Source organism: Manis pentadactyla, chromosome 1 (assembly GCF_030020395.1).
Source record: "Manis pentadactyla isolate mManPen7 chromosome 1, mManPen7.hap1, whole genome shotgun sequence".
Taxonomy (NCBI): domain Eukaryota; kingdom Metazoa; phylum Chordata; class Mammalia; order Pholidota; family Manidae; genus Manis; species Manis pentadactyla.
Window position 1 is genome coordinate 99,358,883 of NC_080019.1, and position 19,577 is coordinate 99,378,459.

The 19,577-nt window shown below is 37.4% G+C and overlaps 1 protein-coding gene across 2 annotated transcripts in view; it reads right to left on the minus strand.

Annotated features, from left to right (window-relative positions):
• Positions 1-4,821: 4,821 nt before the first annotated feature.
• WDR49 (WD repeat domain 49) overlaps positions 4,822-19,577 on the minus strand; it is a 141,943-nt gene continuing 127,187 nt past the window's right edge. Inside the window, exon 18 of one of the 2 annotated variants that reach the window (XM_036898385.2) lies at positions 4,822-5,735. In XM_036898385.2, the coding sequence (XP_036754280.2) occupies positions 5,605-5,735 (131 nt within the window). In that variant the 3' untranslated portion in view covers positions 4,822-5,604. The remainder of the gene's footprint in view (positions 5,736-19,577) is intronic. The other variant, XM_057499808.1, reaches the window with a different exon arrangement.

A 19,577-nucleotide genomic window follows, 5' to 3' on the forward strand; every position in this document is an offset into this window, starting at 1 on the left:
GAATCTTTTAGGGAGGATAAAAGTAATGTGTTAATTTGATAAATTTAAATAATATCTGGGCCAAAGTGAATTGAAAACACCATTTCCCTATTCTATTAAACACTCACAGTCAATGTTACATACATACTTCATATCAAATTTTAAGGTACTTACCAAAATTGGCTTCTGAATATTCACTGTAAAGTTATAACTAAAATGTGCTTGCTGGGAAACACTAGTCCATGAAATACCCGATCAGTCAAGGCCAACTCTGTTTATCTTGAACATTGCTCGATTCATTCCTCTAAAACCAAAGCAGGTGTTCACTACATTTGTCAAAAAGGACTAACGTGATCAGGTTAATGATCAATGATGAAATATGCAAGAATTAAGAGAGAAAACAATAGCAGAATTTTTAAAAATTACTCTTTATATTATTGCTTCATTATTCCACTTCTTTTATAATAAGTAGAAATGAATTTGGAGGTATGTGCCACAGCTTGTAAATTTGCTAGTAATTAGTTCTTTTTGTTTCTCATAGGACTCCCACATCAGATTACCAATATACACCACCATAAATATTTCAGAATGCCTATGAGAAAAAAGATAAAGCTAAATCAAGTCCAGAATGCAGAGACAAATTACTGCTGCATTTACGGAGTTCTTAACACTTCATCAAATTACGCAATATTCAGAGGAATTTCCTGTGGATATAAGGCCCTTTTGAATCCTTAGGAAAAAATGTCAATATTGAAGAAACATATTCTTTATGCTGAACAAAAAGACCAGATTAAGATAATTGACTGACCAAATTATATCAAGATAATACTATTAAACTTGGGTAATTTGATAATAAACATTGGTGTTACTTTTATGTGCTTTTAAAATTTTACATGATTATCTCAACAAAAAGTTCATTAATAAAAAATGAATGCATAATTGAACGGGTTTTGATCTCATTCTTCTAGTACAAATCAGTCACCTCAATGGAAGTCGGATATTAAATGCACTGTATTACTTATCTGTAGCCTGTGAGAAAATTAAAAATTTGATCCAGTTACAATTAAATATTCACTATTGATTGCTGAATGTAATACTATATCTAATAAATTCATGAAAAAAAATGAAATGAATGTAGATACCCTTAAAAGGAATTCATTAAAAAAAAACTTGTTCAAGGACCCTGTTAACCTCTTTCGATGTCCTACTAGGGCTATAGTGTAATGACAGGCCTGAGATGCCTGATGACAGCGATAGGCCATAATCTCCTAATTTGCTAAAATTCTTAATTGCTCAACTGGACATCTCTAAATGTTTTCTGAATCTTGGGTTATATTCTGATATTATTCACTGTAACATAAGCAAACCTATTTCCAGCTTTTAACTTAACACTGTTAGACATAATTTTCTAAATAACAGAGTTACATAACACAAGAACACTATCATTCTTCTTCTACTCTATAATTCATAAATATTAAGCCTGAATGTCCTAGACTATCATTCAATCAATGCAGTTCTATTCATGTAGTGACACCAGCAAACATCCATCACAAGTACCCTCAGCTACGCAAGTATTATGTCTGCATGTTACTCAGGTCATGATGTGATTTACCTAGGAACAGGCCATTACTTGTCCTTCCAATGACAGAGACAGACACTCCATCTCAGTAAGATCACTTAATGAAGTTGCTCTGTAAGGACCTTATGTTAGGGCAGTTTAGGCAGAATGTACATTTTCCTGTCTCTTGGGGAGTAAAAAAGCAATGGCATGAATTTCTCCTCCCTGGTCTAAGCTTTTTTAATAGACAATAAAGGTACCACAATTGTCTATAAAATAAAGGTTTATTACTGCAAACCTTTTAAATATTTTCACAAATCTATTCCTTCTACAACTCTGTTTTGCCGCTAGAACACCAGGACAACAATGTTCATCAGTGAGAGCCAGAATGTCTTGGTATAAATTTGTGTGCCATCACTACTTGCACTGGTAAAGATAAACCTGGGAATATGTATACAAGTAATAGAAGGGGTTACAGCTTCGACCTCACTACCTTTCTCACATGTTACACTTTTTTAAAGCAAGCATTATTTAATCTCAAACTTTAAAAACATACAAGCAAATCCTCCCATTAATAAAGGACTTCAAGGTTAATTCTTCCATTTGAGCATGGGTTAATTTCAGCCATTTTTTTTCCTCTGTCAGTTCACTGTTCATATTTTAGGTGAAAAGAGGAAAATGTTCTGAAAAGAGAACAGGTTAAATTATATTTAGTGTAAATCTGCATACTACAAACAAAGTAGCCTATTAAAAATTATGGCACAGCTTATTTTAATGTGACAAGTTCTTTTCACTGTAGAAAAATGTCTCTTAAATAATTGAGCCTAAATGTTAATTTCAGAAACAGTTTATAAAGTCTTCGGTTCTATTAACATTTGATAGGTGAGGCCCTGCTAACTGCCTAGCACAGTTAGGTGCTTTAAGATAGAAAAGTGTAACTATAATAACTAAACGTCTCTGTGTGTGTGTGTGTGTGTTCCAAACTATCAGAAACAGTAACACTAAAAGAGACCTTCATACTTTTAAAAGTTCCATTCTTATTAAATATACTTGTGAGACAGCTCCTCTTAATTCCTTTCACAGAAGAGGCCCTGAAATTAAATAAGGATGGGAGCAGGCTAATGCACAGCATAGAGACTTGCACATGTATTAAGCTACAGAGAAAAGGTCTGTCTGTAGGAACTAGATTATTTCAGACCATCTCTTCAAAGTCATCTCCAGGAATAAAAAAAAAAGTAAAATATGTCTAGTAAAAGAATTTCCAGATTTTACCAGAAAAACTAGTGGGCTTATTTAACCATTGCTTAATAAGCCACTGCATTTTATGTGCCTTCCCTCCAGAAAGCTGATGGCAGGAGAAACGTATTCTATTTATATGTGTGTACCTGATGTCTAAAACAGTCCTTTGCATGTAACTTCAATAGTTGATTGAATGGATGGATGAATGGATGGATGGATGTGAAAAGAGCTTGGTATGCATATCACATCCCTTTAACATCATAACATTCCTTTAAATTTCTGAAAATGTGGCTCAAATTACACTCCACTGTACAATCACCAATCTATGATTCATAAATCATATGCTCTAAGTTTGAAATGATGGATTGTCCAGTCAGACCTCCCAACTGGTGCAAGAATTCTCTGCAATTGCCTTCTGAGACAATTACTCAGCCTGTACTTGAACATTTGAAAAAATCCCTTATCCCAAGGCAATGTTTTTCATTTCTTAAAAATAATTTACTTTAAAATACTTTCAGATTTACAGAAAAGTTGCCAGTATAATACAAATAACTGCCATCTCCCCCTTTCCTTCCTTCTCAGTTTCCCCAACTGTTAACATTTCACCGTGTCTTCTATCCATATACTTACCTCTCTTTCCTGACTCCCTGTGTATGTGTGTGTGTATAGATATATATGCATGTTGTGTTTGTGTATACACTTAGTATTTCTTGAATCATTTGAGAGCAAACTGCAAACATCATTTTTTATCCTGCCTAAACATTCCATTCTACCTACCTGTGTATCTGTCTTTCTGTCTGTCTGCAACCATGAGTTCATGATGGTATCTCTAATCCCAATCCAAAATCTCAGGGTTCTTTCTAGTTTTCCCCTTTCAGATTTTGTAAGTACCTCCCATAACAACCAGATACCTGGCACTCATTACCTTCAATATATTTACTAATTTATTTTTATTTATTCAGTACTGATTTGTTCAATGTAACTAATCTCTCAACCGTGCTGATCATCTCTCCTACTCACCCCCTCTGCCTTCACAGCTTCCAACGCCCCTCCCAACACCGCACCCCATATCCTCGGGTCTGGCAAGCATGTCTTGTCTTGGGGCTTCCTGCTTCCTTTCACAGCCATGCAGCCGGCCTGCTGGCCGGTCCCCAGCACCAAGATGAGAACTGAAGGTGGAAAGGGAATGGAAGATGTTTCATGCTTTAACAGGAATTAGGAAGCTATTCTAAAGTCTTCCTTTTTAAAATTGTGACCATCAGTTCCACTTCTAGTCTTTTCCTTCATCGTATCTTTGAAATACTTGAGAAGAGGTTGTATCTCCCAAGAATTCTCTTTCTTTACACCAGACCTCCCCATTTCTTCATTTGTTGCTCTTAAACACGGTTTCCAGGGCCTTTGTCACTCTGATGACATTCTCCAATATTTTTCCATTGATTCTTTCCAATATATTTTTCTTCTATGTCTTTCCCATATACGATTGTGAGTCAATGTGAAAAAAAAAAGCAATATACATAGGAGCCACAATGCTTGACTTGAGACACACTTAAATGTAGATGGAATAGGCAACTAACTGTCTTTGAAAACCTTTCCTCTACCACCCTCTCCATCAAACTAAAACATTTGCCCCATTGATGCTGGAAATTTTATTGTTAAAGTTCATCCCATTGACTTTATACTAATAAGAGGTGAGTGAACAGAATTGTGAAGGGCAAAGCCCATGGTTTTTTTAAAAATAAAACAAACCCGGGCTCCCACCCCAACTCTGACATAGAAAATTGGGCACGCTCCTAATGGACCCAAATCTCAGATTTTACCTTATAATAAATAATCTTATATGATTATTGTGGGATTTAAACATGAATTTGCAGTTACTAGACAGAATAGGCCTCAATTTATTGTTAATTATTTACTGTACTTATGTGTGTTACTACAAACTTCTTAAAATACAAATATTTTTTGAAAGGACTCTTTGAAATACAAATGTATAGTATATAACCAAAGTTATATGACTGAATTTATTAATTATTCTTAAAGGACACAATAAGTACAATAGCATAATATTGGTTACCTGGTGGGTGATGATATTTAGAAAGAAAATGGATCAAAAAAGTGAGGCATTATGTTTCAGAACCAAACATTTCTTACTTGACCTTCCATGTTCCATGTAGAGTGAGTCCTTTATATAGCTCCCAGTCCCTTTGATTTTTTTTCAATGCTATTTACCTCTTTGGCCAAGCTATGCCACTCAATTTTAGAGTAGAGTATAATAAAGTATAGAAGTAGAACATATACAGTAATTTCTCAGTAAGTACATAGAAGAATGGATGTGTCAGTAAAAATTAATAGGAATAGCTGCTAGTAACAGTCTAATTACATTATCAGAATCATTTTTTTAAAAAACCTAGAAAGTGTAAATAAGTACGGATGGTTTTCCTAGTCAAGTTTATAGATATTTACTGTGTCAGTAGTTTTCATTTAATTTTAAAGCAGGTTTTATAATGACAATTGACTGAAAATGTCTATAGACATAACCGGAGGTATAACTGGTTCGAATACTTTGTCCTGGAATTGGATATTGTTTTATTTCAAAACACTTGAGGATAGATGATACTGACTGTAATTTCCCCCTCTTTAGTTCTTTCTTTCTTTTTTTTAAAAATACAGAGAAAGTCAAAGGTGATGGATAACAGCAGCACTAAACCATTATCTAAAAATGAAACTTCCTGAAGCTCAAATAGAAAGTAAAAGGTACAGAATTCTTGATTTGTTTTCTGCATTTCATAATCATATTTTATGTGACAATGAAATATTTATTTTTCTTTCAATTATAATTGCTTCTTATTCATTTTTATCTTCACTTCACTACTTGTTTCTTGGCATAATTGCTTGGCTTTTCGTTCACGATCCAGAAGTTCCTTGGGGAACAAGTTTTTCTCATCAAATGCGGCTTTCAAAGCTATAAAATGATGAAGAAAATTACATGTAAATTATACTTTGTAAAAAACTTAATTAAATGGAATAGTGGTGAAAAATTTTTCAAGTTTCAGTTCATCAAAAAATTTGCATGTGCCTATTTTCTCATAAGCTCCTGCTAGTCCTTCTACTCCAGTTTAAAAGTGTATGTTAAATTTTAGCAGAGTTTGTTCTATTAATGTATTTATATTATGATAGAGATCCACCATTTAATAGCAGAACCTATGCTTTAGGTTTTTCATTTTTGCCTTTTAATCGACTTGAAGAGCTATCAAAGACTCATAAAAAGTGAAGAACAAATTATTCTGTGTCAAAACAATCAAAACGCAGTCTGCCTGCCTGTGTGACTAAACAAGTGCATCTGCAATCACATCCTGGCAAAGTACCTCCGTCTGCAGGGGCCTGTGGCTTCAGGGAAAAGAGAGCCAGATTATCCCCACGAGTGGCTCTGTTGTACACCTGTGAGAAGCAGGAGAAACTGTGCCATGCATTCAAGAAAATAATTTTGGCCTTTTGCTTAATTGTATCATCTCAACAAATGTTACTGAATGTACATTATGCACAATGTCCTGTGCTCAGGCATAAATGAGGCACAATGGTGACTCCGCCACAGGTTGGTACAAAGTAGGCACAGGACCCAAATAACTAAAATAGCACATGCAGGAAGTTACAGTCTGAGAGAAGATGCGCAGTGTAAGCTGTGGTCAACAGATGAAGAGATTAGAGCAATATGCAGAGGCCAGAGGAAAAGTTTTGAGAATTAGCTGCTATTTGAAGTTGATCTTGAAGTCCAGATAGGATTTTAATCGATAATAAGGACCATGGAGGTGAGAAAGGGATGGCAAAGGGGAAAGGAAATGTCAGCCAGAGGGAACAAGTACATAAAGGTATGGCGAAACAAGAGCTACTATCCAGGTAACTCTGAATAAATCTGCAAAATCTAACAGGAGTGTAAAACACATGAAAAAGAATCAAGTAGAATGAGGCTGGAGCTGGACTGAGGAGCACAGTAGGTGTTAAGCCAAGGGCTATGAAATAAAAGAAATGGCAAACATTGAAAAACTTCATGGTAGAGTGGCACCTTCATTTGGATTGAAAAAAACAAACAAAATTTTCCTCTTCTGTATTGTATATGACTGTAAACAAGACTGCATAAGTCGATACCTTTCCCATTTTTCTCTGGGATATTACAGAAAAACAATCAGGAAAGTGAGGGAAAGTAGCTCGGCAAACAAACTCCACGTTCAGCAAAACCCAAAGATAAATGTAACCTACAACCTACAAAATATGAAGGAGAGCAGCCAAAGGGCTGAGACCAGCAGAAGCTGCACAAGATAAAGCGGTGGGTGTGGAGAGCGGAAAGCCAGCAGCAGCTCAGAAAGCGCAAAACACCCTAACAGAGGGGCTAACCCTGCCGCTCAGACGCTTGTCTTTCATTTATATCTATGGGTGCAAACCGAGGTGCACAAGGCTGGAAGCAAAAGTTTTCCCAACGTCCTTTGGTTCAGAGAAACAGATGAGGCAGGGCTACATAAAGAATCACACACAGGAGTCTTTTTTTATGAAAAGCCGTCTGGCCCTGCAGGTTGTAAAAACTGAAACCCACTCTGATCCCACACCACAAACTCTCACCCAGGGACCTACTACAAATTTCAAGTCTGAGAAAATCCAACTCATTACAAGTAATTAATTCAAAGAGGCCATTTTTTTTTTTCAGAACAGGCATAGCACAAAGGGATTATAAGCAAAATTAAAAACAAAACAAGACACGTTCTAAAAGCAGCAATAACAATCAATGTGTGGATCACCACCAGAAAAAATGTTGCCATTGGAAAAATAAATATTGTCACTAAGCATCTGGCCACAAATTAAACCGTAAAACTTTAAAAAGCACTTGCTTCTGTCAAGGAAGGTCACAGAGCAGAAGGGAAAGAACTCAGGGAAGAGGAAGACACAACAGGAAGTGATGAAATGGGAGCTGGCCGAACTCAGGAAGAAATATCACAAGTGAAAATGGACTGCGTGGTGACACAATGGGAAATAAAGAGTATTCAAATGAGAAAGACAAACATAGTAAGATGAAAATTAAAAGAGAACAAAATTAGGGAGGAAAATGATAGACAGTGAAAACAACAGATCCAATGAACACAAAAAGAGGGTGACTCTTTAGAACAAATATTTAAAGACAAGCTTTCCTCAAATAAGAGACAATCTGCAATGTACAGGACATACTGTGTACTGGGAATTATAGACTCAGAATAGTCTAAACCAGAGCACACCTTAGCAAGGTTATTAGACTTTAAAGATAAAGAGAATCATTATCAAGTCACTTAAAAGGAGAGAAATGCATATTTTGCATTAGATGTCTTCACAGCAATGATCAATACCAGACGACAGTGGAGCAACACCACGATCATCAAGAAAAGAATGTGTGAGGTACAGATGCCACAAACATCCAGGCTCTGCCTCAAATCTAAAAGTTACAAATAGTTTCAATACATAGGGAATTCAGGGACTGTTGTTTCTAAGAGTTCTTTATGATGAAATTGCCACAAAATAAACTGAGAAATGACTGAGGAAAATTGAGGAGAAGATTTGGTGGTGAGCACTGAATATACTTAAATGTCGAAGTGAGAGTAATAACACAATGTGAAATTTAGGATGATGAAATAGAAGGTAAATGCCATATGTCTGACAATGTAGAAATGATACAATTAGCAGAATTAGGAAAGGAAGGGAGAGGAAGCTTCATTCATGACAAATCTGTAACAGTTAAGAGACAAAGGACTTAAAGTGACAAGTCAAGTAATAGCAGTATGAGTAAATTTAACAAAATAAAAGTAAATAAAAAAAATAAAAAGCACAAGAGAGACCACATTATTGAATAGAATTGTGTGGTGTCGAAGGAGGAGCAGAATGAAGATACATGCTCATTTATCATCAGTCAGCATGGAACTAATAGCTACTGTCCTAGAAAAGGAAAGAATAATATGAACTGGAAGAATTACATGAACCTAGGAGTTTACAGGTACCACTAAAGCAAATATCTAACAACTCCCCAAAATAAAAGCAAAGAAAAAACTACAGATTCTGTGAAAACATTTAAAAAATATAAACAACAATAGCATAAAAGAGCATGAGAAATACAAAACCAAAATGTCTAACATATCAATACATCTACATGATTTAAAAAAAGGATTTTTTACTTGGATCATAAGCAACACACATCTAAAATAAAGTGATTCTGAAAATTTGATATAAAAGGATTGGAAAAGTATACCAGGCATATCAAAACCAAAAGAAAACGGGAGTCAAATCTAAAATCATAATAACACAGAGAAACCCTAAAATGATAAACAGAAACTCCTATTAGTGGTTGCCAGAAATAGATGATAGTGGGAACTGGACAGATCAGAGTCACGGATGGGAGACTTCTCTCTGCATAATTTTTCATTCTTTCTAATATGTGCCCAGTGTGGATATATTCTGGTCTTTGGTAGTAAGACAAAAATGAACAAATCTGGAACTGCCTCATAAGCAAAGCTACAAATGAAAACACTTCGTGTTTGCCTAAACCAGCAGTACACTCTAACATGGATTTCTGCACATTAGCCGCTGACCCTTGTCCCCGTGACTATGACTGCAGAGGAGTGCTCCAGAAGCACAAGGCTTCCTGAATGCCTTTGAGCTCTCCTGAGGTCCACTGTGAAAACCAGGATGTTACTTGTGAAATAAACTGTTTTACTGAGATGTGTCTCTCTACTAGATGAGGAGTTTTCATCATAATTGATTGGGTTTCAGGACAATTAAACCAATAACTAACTGTTAGGCCCTCATAGATCGTGAGAGACAATCTTACTAGGATAATTCATTGCTTTAGTTAGAAGACAGATGATAAAAAAAATTCATATGCAGGGGTGGATCCCTGTTTCCTGGGCTTGAAACTTACCATTTGGGGAGCTCTCTTTAAAAACATATATATGTATACATAATATATATAATATTATATAAATGTAGTATATGTATAGTTACAAATACAAAATTACTCGTAAAAATGGCTATTTTTTTAGAATGAGAAAATAAATCTCAACAAATTACTGAAGCTTTGTAGACTCAGGCTGTTTTCTTCTGAGATCTCTTTTAAGAAAGGTACCTGAAATGCTTACCCAGAAATTATTCCTGCTAGCAACCTGGCTACTGCTCTTCAATAGAACATTCTAAAACTCCCAGCAACTCCTCACAAGGGGTTTTGTAGAAGAGGCCATAAAGCTTAACCTTCTAACACCTTTTGATAGATAGTGATAATCAATTCCCCTCACCATTCAGAGTAACAATATCTGCTGGGTTAATCGTAATGTTTTCATATGATGTGAGTCTGAAATGGATTAGAATACACATAGAAATTATTAACTATTTACTGAACTTGTTTAGAATTAGAAGGTCTTTAACTTTGCTGTGATGACTTGTTACTTGATGCATTAACTTCACAAGGCTAAAGTCCCCAGTTGTTCAATCAAACACTAACCTAGGTGTTGCTCTGAAGGGATTTTGCAGATGTAATTAAAATCCCTAATCAATGGATTTTAAGAAAAGAAGATAATCATGTACAGTCTCAGTGAGTGAGGCTTAATCAGTTGTAAGGCCTTAAAGGCAGGGCTGAGGCTTCCTAAGAAAGGGGGAAATTCCACCCTGGATAACAGTTTCTGCCTGCACCCATGGAGTACCATCCTCTCCTTTCCTAACTGCCTGTGAATCACAGCCTTACCTAGTTCCCAGCCTGCCTATGCCCTTCCCTTCCTGACAGCCCTACTCATTTTGGACTTACTCAGCCAGCCATAAATTTCAGCATACGGTCCTGCTGAGTCTGCTGTCCTGAACCCTGACTGGCCCACTAGCTCTAATGTACACTGTGTGCCACAGAATAATCATGAAAAGTGAAGTGCTCTGATTGAGCAAACTGGTTTGTCAGTGTATCTAAGGTTTTTGATTGGAGTCTGTTGGGTACTTCTTGTAAAGAAAATGTATGTTTATTCAAATACACAACTTATCTTAAAGCACCCTCAAATTCCCACACAGGTGTTACGTGGGACCTCAAGCCTAAAATGTCTTGCCTCTGGGCTCAACAGTTTATGTGGGATCTTAGAGAGTAATTCACTGTGAAGGTTAGTAGCAGCCAATGTGTATGGCTTCATGAGGTCAAGTACCTTCCTGAAACCTTTCAAAGGCTTCCCATCTAAAATAACCCCAATTCCTTGCCCACAGCTATGTGGCCCCATATTACCTGATCCCTAACCCTCTTCAACTTCATCATGTACCAGTTTCCATTTCTCTCACTCCAGCAGCACTGACCTTCTTTCTGTCCCTGGAATGTCAACTTGTTCCCACCTTGGCAGCTTTACACTTCCGTTCCATGTCCTTGGAACACTCCATTCCAATTCTTTGGGGGAACTGCTTCCTTTTGTCTTTCAGGATTCAGCACAAAAATCAGAGAGCCCTTCACTGATGATGCCCCTAGTCATGTCCTATTCACATTATCTTGCTGTGTTTTCCTCATACCTCTCACAGTGGGATAGACCTAGACCCCAAAACCCCAAAAGTACGTGATTCAGTTCCTGTGCATCTCCGGAGCCCTCTGCATCAGAGTTGCTGTACTTAATAACTCACTTCTTGTGTATCTCTCTCCCAGGTGATAAATGCAATGACAACACCCCGTCTGCCTTTACACCCTGAATGCCCCTAGCACCCAGCATTATGTCTGGTACATGTTGTTGAATAACTGAACAAATGAATGGGGATACCTACAGATACAGAATAGGGCAGCCTCCCTCTTCACACTTTAAAATTCTTGCATTGTAGAGACATGAGGGCTCCATACTGGTGAGAGAAGGGTAGTTCTCCATGTCATATATCTGAATATCCTTCCACTTACCAAAACCCCTGTTGATCTTAAAATCAATGTCTAGTATTAATGGTAACCATTTACACTCACTATTTCCCACCTGGGAAGCTATGACACTTACACATTCACCACTTCATTTTGGAGTTCGCTGCCCAGCAGGGTTTGTTATAATGATAACCAAAAGGTGTTTTAAAAGCAATGAAAATTAAAGATGTGGTGGTCATGAAGCTATTAAAACATTTACACTAAAACAAATGATTCAGTGATTTTAATAAAACAAGTTCACCTTTCATCATCTGATCCTTTCCTTGCCCCCTGATTGGGACTAACTGTGTAACAGATGAACAACAGTGGTAAACCTCACCAAGGTACTCTGGCAAGAAGGGACTTGGCGACTATGTGAACATAGCACTATAGTGACCTGCTGCTGTTAATCTGTGGAAAATACACTATTCTGGAAACCTACCCTCTATTCCACATCCTCCATCCTATTATAAGTCTTCTAGGTAAGTGTTTCTCAGACTTTAATGTATGTAAGAATCACCTACAAATCTTGTTAAAGTGCAGACTCTGATTTAATAGAGCTGAGTTAGGGCCTGTGACATTGCATTTCTAAATGCTCCCAGATGATGTCCCTACTGTCAGCCACAGACCACATTTTGACGCAAAGCTTCTAATTCCTTTCTGCACTCCAGATCAGCATTGCCAAGCTGCCACTCAATTCCAGCCATCATCAAGTAACAGTCAGGTAAGAGCATGACTCACTGTTGGCAGAGTGCTGAGGATTGATCAAAATGCGGTGATAGTCTTTGTATCACACTTAAATGGTTTGTTAAAGACTTTATTTTTTATAGCAGTTTTAGATTTAGAACAAAATGAAAGGAAGGTGTAGCAATTTCTCACATATTCACTGCTCTACATATGCACAGCCTCCCCCATTATTAGCATCACTCACCAGAACGGTACATTTTTTTATGAAGGATGAATCCACATTGATACATCATAATCACCCAAAGTGCCTAAGGGCTAATTCTTGGCATTGTACGCTTTATGGATTTGGACAAAAGAAATGACATGTATCTCTCATCCCTCATATCATACAGAATACTTTCACTGCCCTAAAAAATCCTCTGTGATCTTCTCTTTGACCCCGCCCCCTTTCCTGGAAACCACTGGTTTTTCTGCTGTCTCCATAGTAGAGTGTACCATATATAGGGTATACATCTTTAACATACATCTTTAACTTAGTAATATTTAAGATCCCTCCGTGTCTTTTCATGGCTTGATAGCTCATTTCTTTTAAGTGCTGAATAATATTCCATTGTCTGGGTGCACCTCAGTCTGTTAATGCATCACCTACTAAAGGACATCTTGGTTGCTTCCAAGTCTTGGCAATTATGGGCAAAGTGCCATAAACATCTGTATGTGGGTTTTTTGTGGACATGTTTTCAACTCCTTGGGGTAAATAACAAGGAGCATAATTGCTGGATTGATGGTAAGAGGATGTTTAGTTTTTGTGAAAAACTGCCAAGTCGTCTTCCAAAGTGGCTGTGCCATTTTGCTTTCCCACCAGCAGTGAACGGGAGCTCCTGTTGCTCCATATCCTCACCAGCATCTGGGAATGTGAGTGTTCTGGATTTGGCCATTCTAATAGGTGTGCACTAATGACTCGTATTGGAGCACCTGCTGAACCTTTTCAAAATGTTTTTCACATACTAATGACTTCTGTTTTGTAGGGCCAAAATTTTGGTGTATGTATAACTTTTCAGATGATTTGGTGCTGTTCTGTAAATAAAGATGTAAAATAATAGGAACGTTTTCTATTTTTATGGTGTCTCTGAGTTTTGTGCCCACAAAACTGGATCTTTAGTTATTTAAAATGTACTGGAGAGCCTCTTGTATAGTAATTGTTCATTTCTCATTAAAATTAATATACCTATAAATGCTTTCTTCTTGTATGTTAATGATTTATCCAAGTATAAAATCTTTAGAAAATAATCTGAAGTACTAGACTTCAGATTATATTCTAAAGCAAAGACATGCTGAACTAGATTTTACTAAAAGCCTATGTGTATGTTTTTCATCTGTGGTTTAATAACTAAGAGAGACATTTTGTGTCTCGATGGAAAACCTTAGGTTGTCTCTAGCACATCCTTTCAGGTTGTCAGCTTCTGGCTGAGTTCACTATTTCTGACTATTTTGCCCCTCTTTGTAAATTGCAGGTTGCCAGAGATTCGCCAGCCCTGTCTCATCTGGTTAGTTAACTGACTTTCTGCCCACTCCCTGGAAACACCAGTTTGGGCACCTACTGCAAACCAGATAAGAGGCAGTTACCTTGAACAAACTGCCAACTCTACCAAACATTCAGTTCTTCCAGTTTCTTTCACTCTCTGACTAAAATCCTCCACGCTGACTTTTCCAGTTCTCCTCACACTGACTAAAACGAGAACCAAACCTGGCAGCTCAAGTCCCTACCCGGACTCTACACGGCTTCACAGCTCTCCAGGACCCAGAACAACTGACCTTTGCACCACCTCACCACAAATGGTTCATTGTGTTTTGCAGGAGCCGTGCCAACAAGAATCCCTAAGGGAGTACTTTTAGACCCCGCTTTGCCCCGCCCGGGAGGCTTATGATCACATCTGGGTTGTTCAGCAATGAGAGTTTTCATCCATCTTGAACAAAGGTGAGGGCACACGCCACAGCGAAATGGAGCCCATACTTCTGGGAAGCAGAGACAGTTCAATTCCCCCACCTTCTGTGTTCTGGAAACCTGTAACAGCAAAGGACCACTCTGCTCTCTCGAATGCTGAGGTCAGACCCTCTCTACCCTACCTCACAAGTCTAAGAAAAAGTGTAGATTCATCGACCTGCTGCATGATACCAGAGATTCATGTAACAGCTCGGGACCCCCTCCTTTGCTTGGAGATGTTCCTCTTTAATGAATATTCCCCTATTTTAATAGACTGAATAAAATCAACTACTTGGCCTGTTTATTTTGTCTTTGATGAACAACAACAATACAGTCTATCTGAGGTGTCACTAATGCAGCATCTTCTCTACACTGGAAGTTCTTAAGATTTTATAGATACAATATGAGTGGGTTCTGAGGAATTTTTTGGCAACGCTTGACCCATAGATACTTCTAAGTAGTTTCCATGTTTTTTTAATAAGGCCTAAAAAAGAGGGGGTTTCAAGCTGGTTGGGAGCCCACAGGAGTTCTACAACTTGGAAGCTGTAGAGAGAGTGTGAAAGATGTTTCAACTTGAAAGGGAAAGAAAGAGAATACACAAAGACATAAAAAACCCAGTAGGTAAAACTAAAAAGTTACCTGGGGATTAAGAAGTGTTAGAAAATTGTCCAGAGTTCCAAAGTGATAGTTTAGAACATTGAAAGTAAGTCTGGCAAAATGCCTCTCATCATACAATTGCCAAATAACCTTCCGCACACTGTAATTACAGAGATTGCAGGAATGTGTGGAAAATGCAGGTCCAAGACTAAGGGTAGATTCTGTAATGATCGTGCAGAGGAGGGAGATATTGGTAAGTGAGATTTTCTTTAAGTGTTCTTTTATAATAACAAGTTTTAAATTTGGCAGCATCCTTCTGGAAAGGAGATGAACAATTTTAAGTGAAAGTGATAAAAATAGGTAATATTATAGTAAAATGGCTGGTTTTAGAAATCAGCATAAGAATAAGCTACCTAAGACATATGATTTGAACACTTCTGGCACAAGGAGGCTGCACCTAGAAATATTAATAACGTGGGCATCTGAATAACATGAACATTTCTCATCCAGGGTCCAACTTTTACTAGCTATATGAGACTCTACAAGCTATTTCAACTATTTATGTCTATGCCACAGACTATTCATATGAAAAGAGGGACGATCATAATTACTATATCATAGAGCTGCTTAGGGAGACAATAATAACATTACAATGAAGAAAATGTATCCAACTCTTCTCTAGGCCTCTAGGTGTCAGGCCCTGTGCTAAGGGCTTCATGTGAGGTATTTCATTTGACATTCACAGCAACGGTAACTAAGATGATGCCCATTACTAGTTGAAGAAGCCAAGGCACAGATGGTTTGACCTGCTCAAAGTTGTAGAGCCAGCAGTAGCAGAGGTATGATCTAAAGCTAGGCTTAGGCTTGAAATTTGGCTTTATGCCTTTATTGTATTGGGTGTTCCAGGTTTTATTCTCTCTATAAATCTATAAATGGAAATTCTCACAAATGACAACTATAACCACTAATGCCTTATAACTTACTAGCCACAATGACTGCGATTTCAAAGCCTATTAAATAATGTAAAGGACCAAGAGTGGGGAGCAAAGACATGAAGAGCCAGGTAAGATGATGATATGGCAGTTATCAATAGATCTCCTTAGCTCTAAACCCACCTTCACCACATGCTCTACACTAATGGACTGGAGCCCTGTCCATTTCCCCTTTGCCAGCCGGTGTGATGTTGAGCTCTGTCACTGGAGGACCCTGGAGGGACCCTGGAGGAGAAACGGATTTCTCTTCCCATTGGGTGCTTCTCTCACCAGCAACTGCAGTGCAGTTTCTCCAGCATGAAGCTCCTACAGTGTGACTTTTTCAGCACCAAGATGCCACAGTGGCTTCTCCAGCTCCCGACTCCTGCGGAGCAGGTATGGCTTCTCCAGAGCCCAGAGCCAGCAGCTGCCCTGTGGCTCTCTGGAGGCTTTGCAGCAGAGTGTGGTGTATCTGGCACCACCCGGAGGCAGCCCAAGAGGCAAGCAGAGGGCCACCAGTGTGACTCCTCCCTGGGAGCAGCCCCCTGCACTCGCTTGATGGCTTTGCAGTGAGTCTGTGGTATAGCACTTCCCTGTGGAGGGCATCCCCTGGCACCCTTACAGCAGGTTTACAGCAAGTTCCACTTGCAGCAGTTCTGCCATCTTCCATCCAGGGAGACATGGGTACAGTCAGGGTCTCAGTCCTTGCTTGGATGGGCATATCACTTGGTCTCTTATCTCAGGCCTGGGAATAGTAGCTGTTCTTTACATCTGCTGTTCCTGTGCTCTTTAAAGTTCTCTTTATTTCTAATTAGTCAATGTTCTATAATGCCTATATATTATATCTAAAACCAGAAGAAGAAAATGAACTTAAAAATAAAATTAACTGTAAAACATATGTGTCTTGACTGTACTTGCTCTTCAGTTACTACTCTTTTTTCTTTCCTACTATAGTCAGTTCCTTGGAAAAGTGTTAGCTTTTCTTGGTAGGTGTTGCACAGGTACATTCTTCTCAACACATTCTGAAAACTAACTCTAAACAATCTCCTCTTCCTCTATTTCCTCTCTCAATAATAGTTTCTTGGTTTGACATAGTTATCCAAGCTACAAACCTGATAGTGAGAAATGTAGTCACATCTCATCAGGGCACATGATCCTTTAACTCATATATCCTTAGCATTTCTCAAATTAGTTACTTCCTTTCTAGGATCTCCTTAAAGTAATAATATATGCCATTTAATGAATGTTTAGTATATGCCAATAATTGCCTAAAATCAGCCCACAAAACTCCAAGAAGTAGTTATCATTAGCTCTATTTTACAGATAAGAAAACTGAGATTTAGGAGCTTATGTAATTTATGCAGATATAAACAACCAACAGAAGACAAAGTGAGGATTCAAAAGTGAGTAGCTGGTTGCAAACAATTTCTCACAACTATTTAATATGCTACCTTCAGTCCCCTTATAATGCATCCACTACAGTTTCCAGAAAGCTTTCTAAAATGCAGACCTGTTCATTTCACTTTCCTTATTTAAACATTTCAACAGGAATTTTCTTTCTGGGTAGGATTTAACAGGTAGTGGTAGGCCATCCTTCTTGCTGCACCAGATAGAAAACAATTTTTGAAGAGGTAAATTAAGGAAATTATTTTTTAAAGCCATCAGAGAGCTATGAAAGCAAAGATTATCAAATTCAAATTCCAGTGATGGTAGAACCCTTTTAAGAATAGGTGAGATTGCCAAATGTTTTCTTCCTTCTAGGAATTTATCATGTCTGGGCATTGCAAAGAAACAGGCTTGCCATAGATGGAAAGTAAAATCAGAAGAAATTTTGATGACTTTGTGGGTTGGTGGGATGTATTGGAATTGAGAGAAATTCCCTAACTATAACCAGTTTTCCCCATAGCACATGTCCTGAGTGCTGGGGTGGTGGGGAGACTGTGCATGGGACAGAAGAGGCCTAGCAATGTTTCCTATAGTCTTGTATTACTTAGGAAATGATATCCGTCTAAAGGGAGATGCCTAAAACAGAAATCGAAATCATAAGTAGACTAAGTCTAACTAAAGCTGTAACCCAGCACTGACCAAGCTCAATGCCTAACTGGATTAACATGACCCACCCCCCTCACGCTCTCTAAGGAAAGGGTGAACTACCTCTAAAGAAAATAATGTTAATTCCAGTATCTCTAGATCTTTTATACGTAATTTCTGTCATACAATAGAAGAGTGCACAAAAATTATAGGTCTTATAAAGGAAAATGTGACCAATAACCAAGAGAAAAAAATAGACTGTAGAAGCAGACCCAAAGATTATCCAGATATTGATGTTAGTGGACCAGGACTTTAAAATTACTATTATAAATACATTAAGGAAAACAGAGAAAAAATTTGGACAAAATGGATGAAAACATGTAATTCCGACTGAGAATTAAAATCTATATAACAGAGATTCAAATGACGTTCTAGAACTGAAAAATATATATATATAAAATTTATATATATATTATATATATGCAAAAAATCTGAAACTGCTCAGATACAAAATATATAGTATATATAATATATAGAGTATACATATAAAATCTGAAATTGGAAACTGATTATATGGATTTAAAAGCAGACTGGCAAAAGACAGAATTAGCGAATGCAAAGAGAAGTCAATAAAAACATCCAAAATGAAGTCCAGAGAGAAAAATAAAATTAGAAGAACATATGACACATTTGTGATATAATGTAAGTAGAACATATGTGTAATTGTTATCCCAGAATGACAGGAGAGTGGTCCTGGAAGAAAAGTATTTGAAAAGATAACAGCTGAGAATTGTCCAAAATTGAAGAAAGATGTATTCAAGAATTCTTACAAACCCAAGGAGCATAAATACAGAGAGAAATGTTCTTACACCCTTCATAATAAAACTGCTGAAAACTAAGGATAAAGATAAAAATCTTTAAAGCAGCCAGAAAAAATTGGGGGAATATAACATTCAAAGAAGCATCAATAATATTAAGAGCTATATTTTAAACAGGAACTATGGGGAGCAAGATGCTATCTTTAAAGAGTTGAAAGAAAAAAAATCCAGAGTTTTAAGTCCAGTGAAAATACCTTTCCAAAGTCAAATGAAATAACACATCTTTCAGACATACAAAAGCTAGGGAAATCATTTATCAGCAGGTGTACATTATAAGGAATACTGCATGAAGCACCAAGTTCTTTAGACTGAAAGCAAATAAACTCAGATGGAAGCCTGGTACCACAAGAAGGAATAAAGAGCCCAGGACAGGGTATTCTAACCTCTAGAAAAAATCACTAAAAGAATAATACAGAGATGTAGAAACTGAATAATTAATAGAGGAGATAAAATGGGATAATTCAGAATACTTGATTGAAACATTCCAATGGCTTCTCATTTCTGGTAAAATAAATGCCAAAGTCCTTACCATAGCACAGTAGGTGCTCCGTGATCTAATTCCCACTTATCTATCAAGCCTTAATTCTCATCATGCTCTTTCTAGAGCCCAGCTGTTTGGAATTACATGTAGCCCTTAGCACACCATGTTACTCACACCACCTTATGTTTGCATATGCTACTCTTTGGCAGGATTATCATCCTACTTTTTTCTTATCTAATATCAACTTAAGTTTTAATATCCAGCTTTGGCATAACT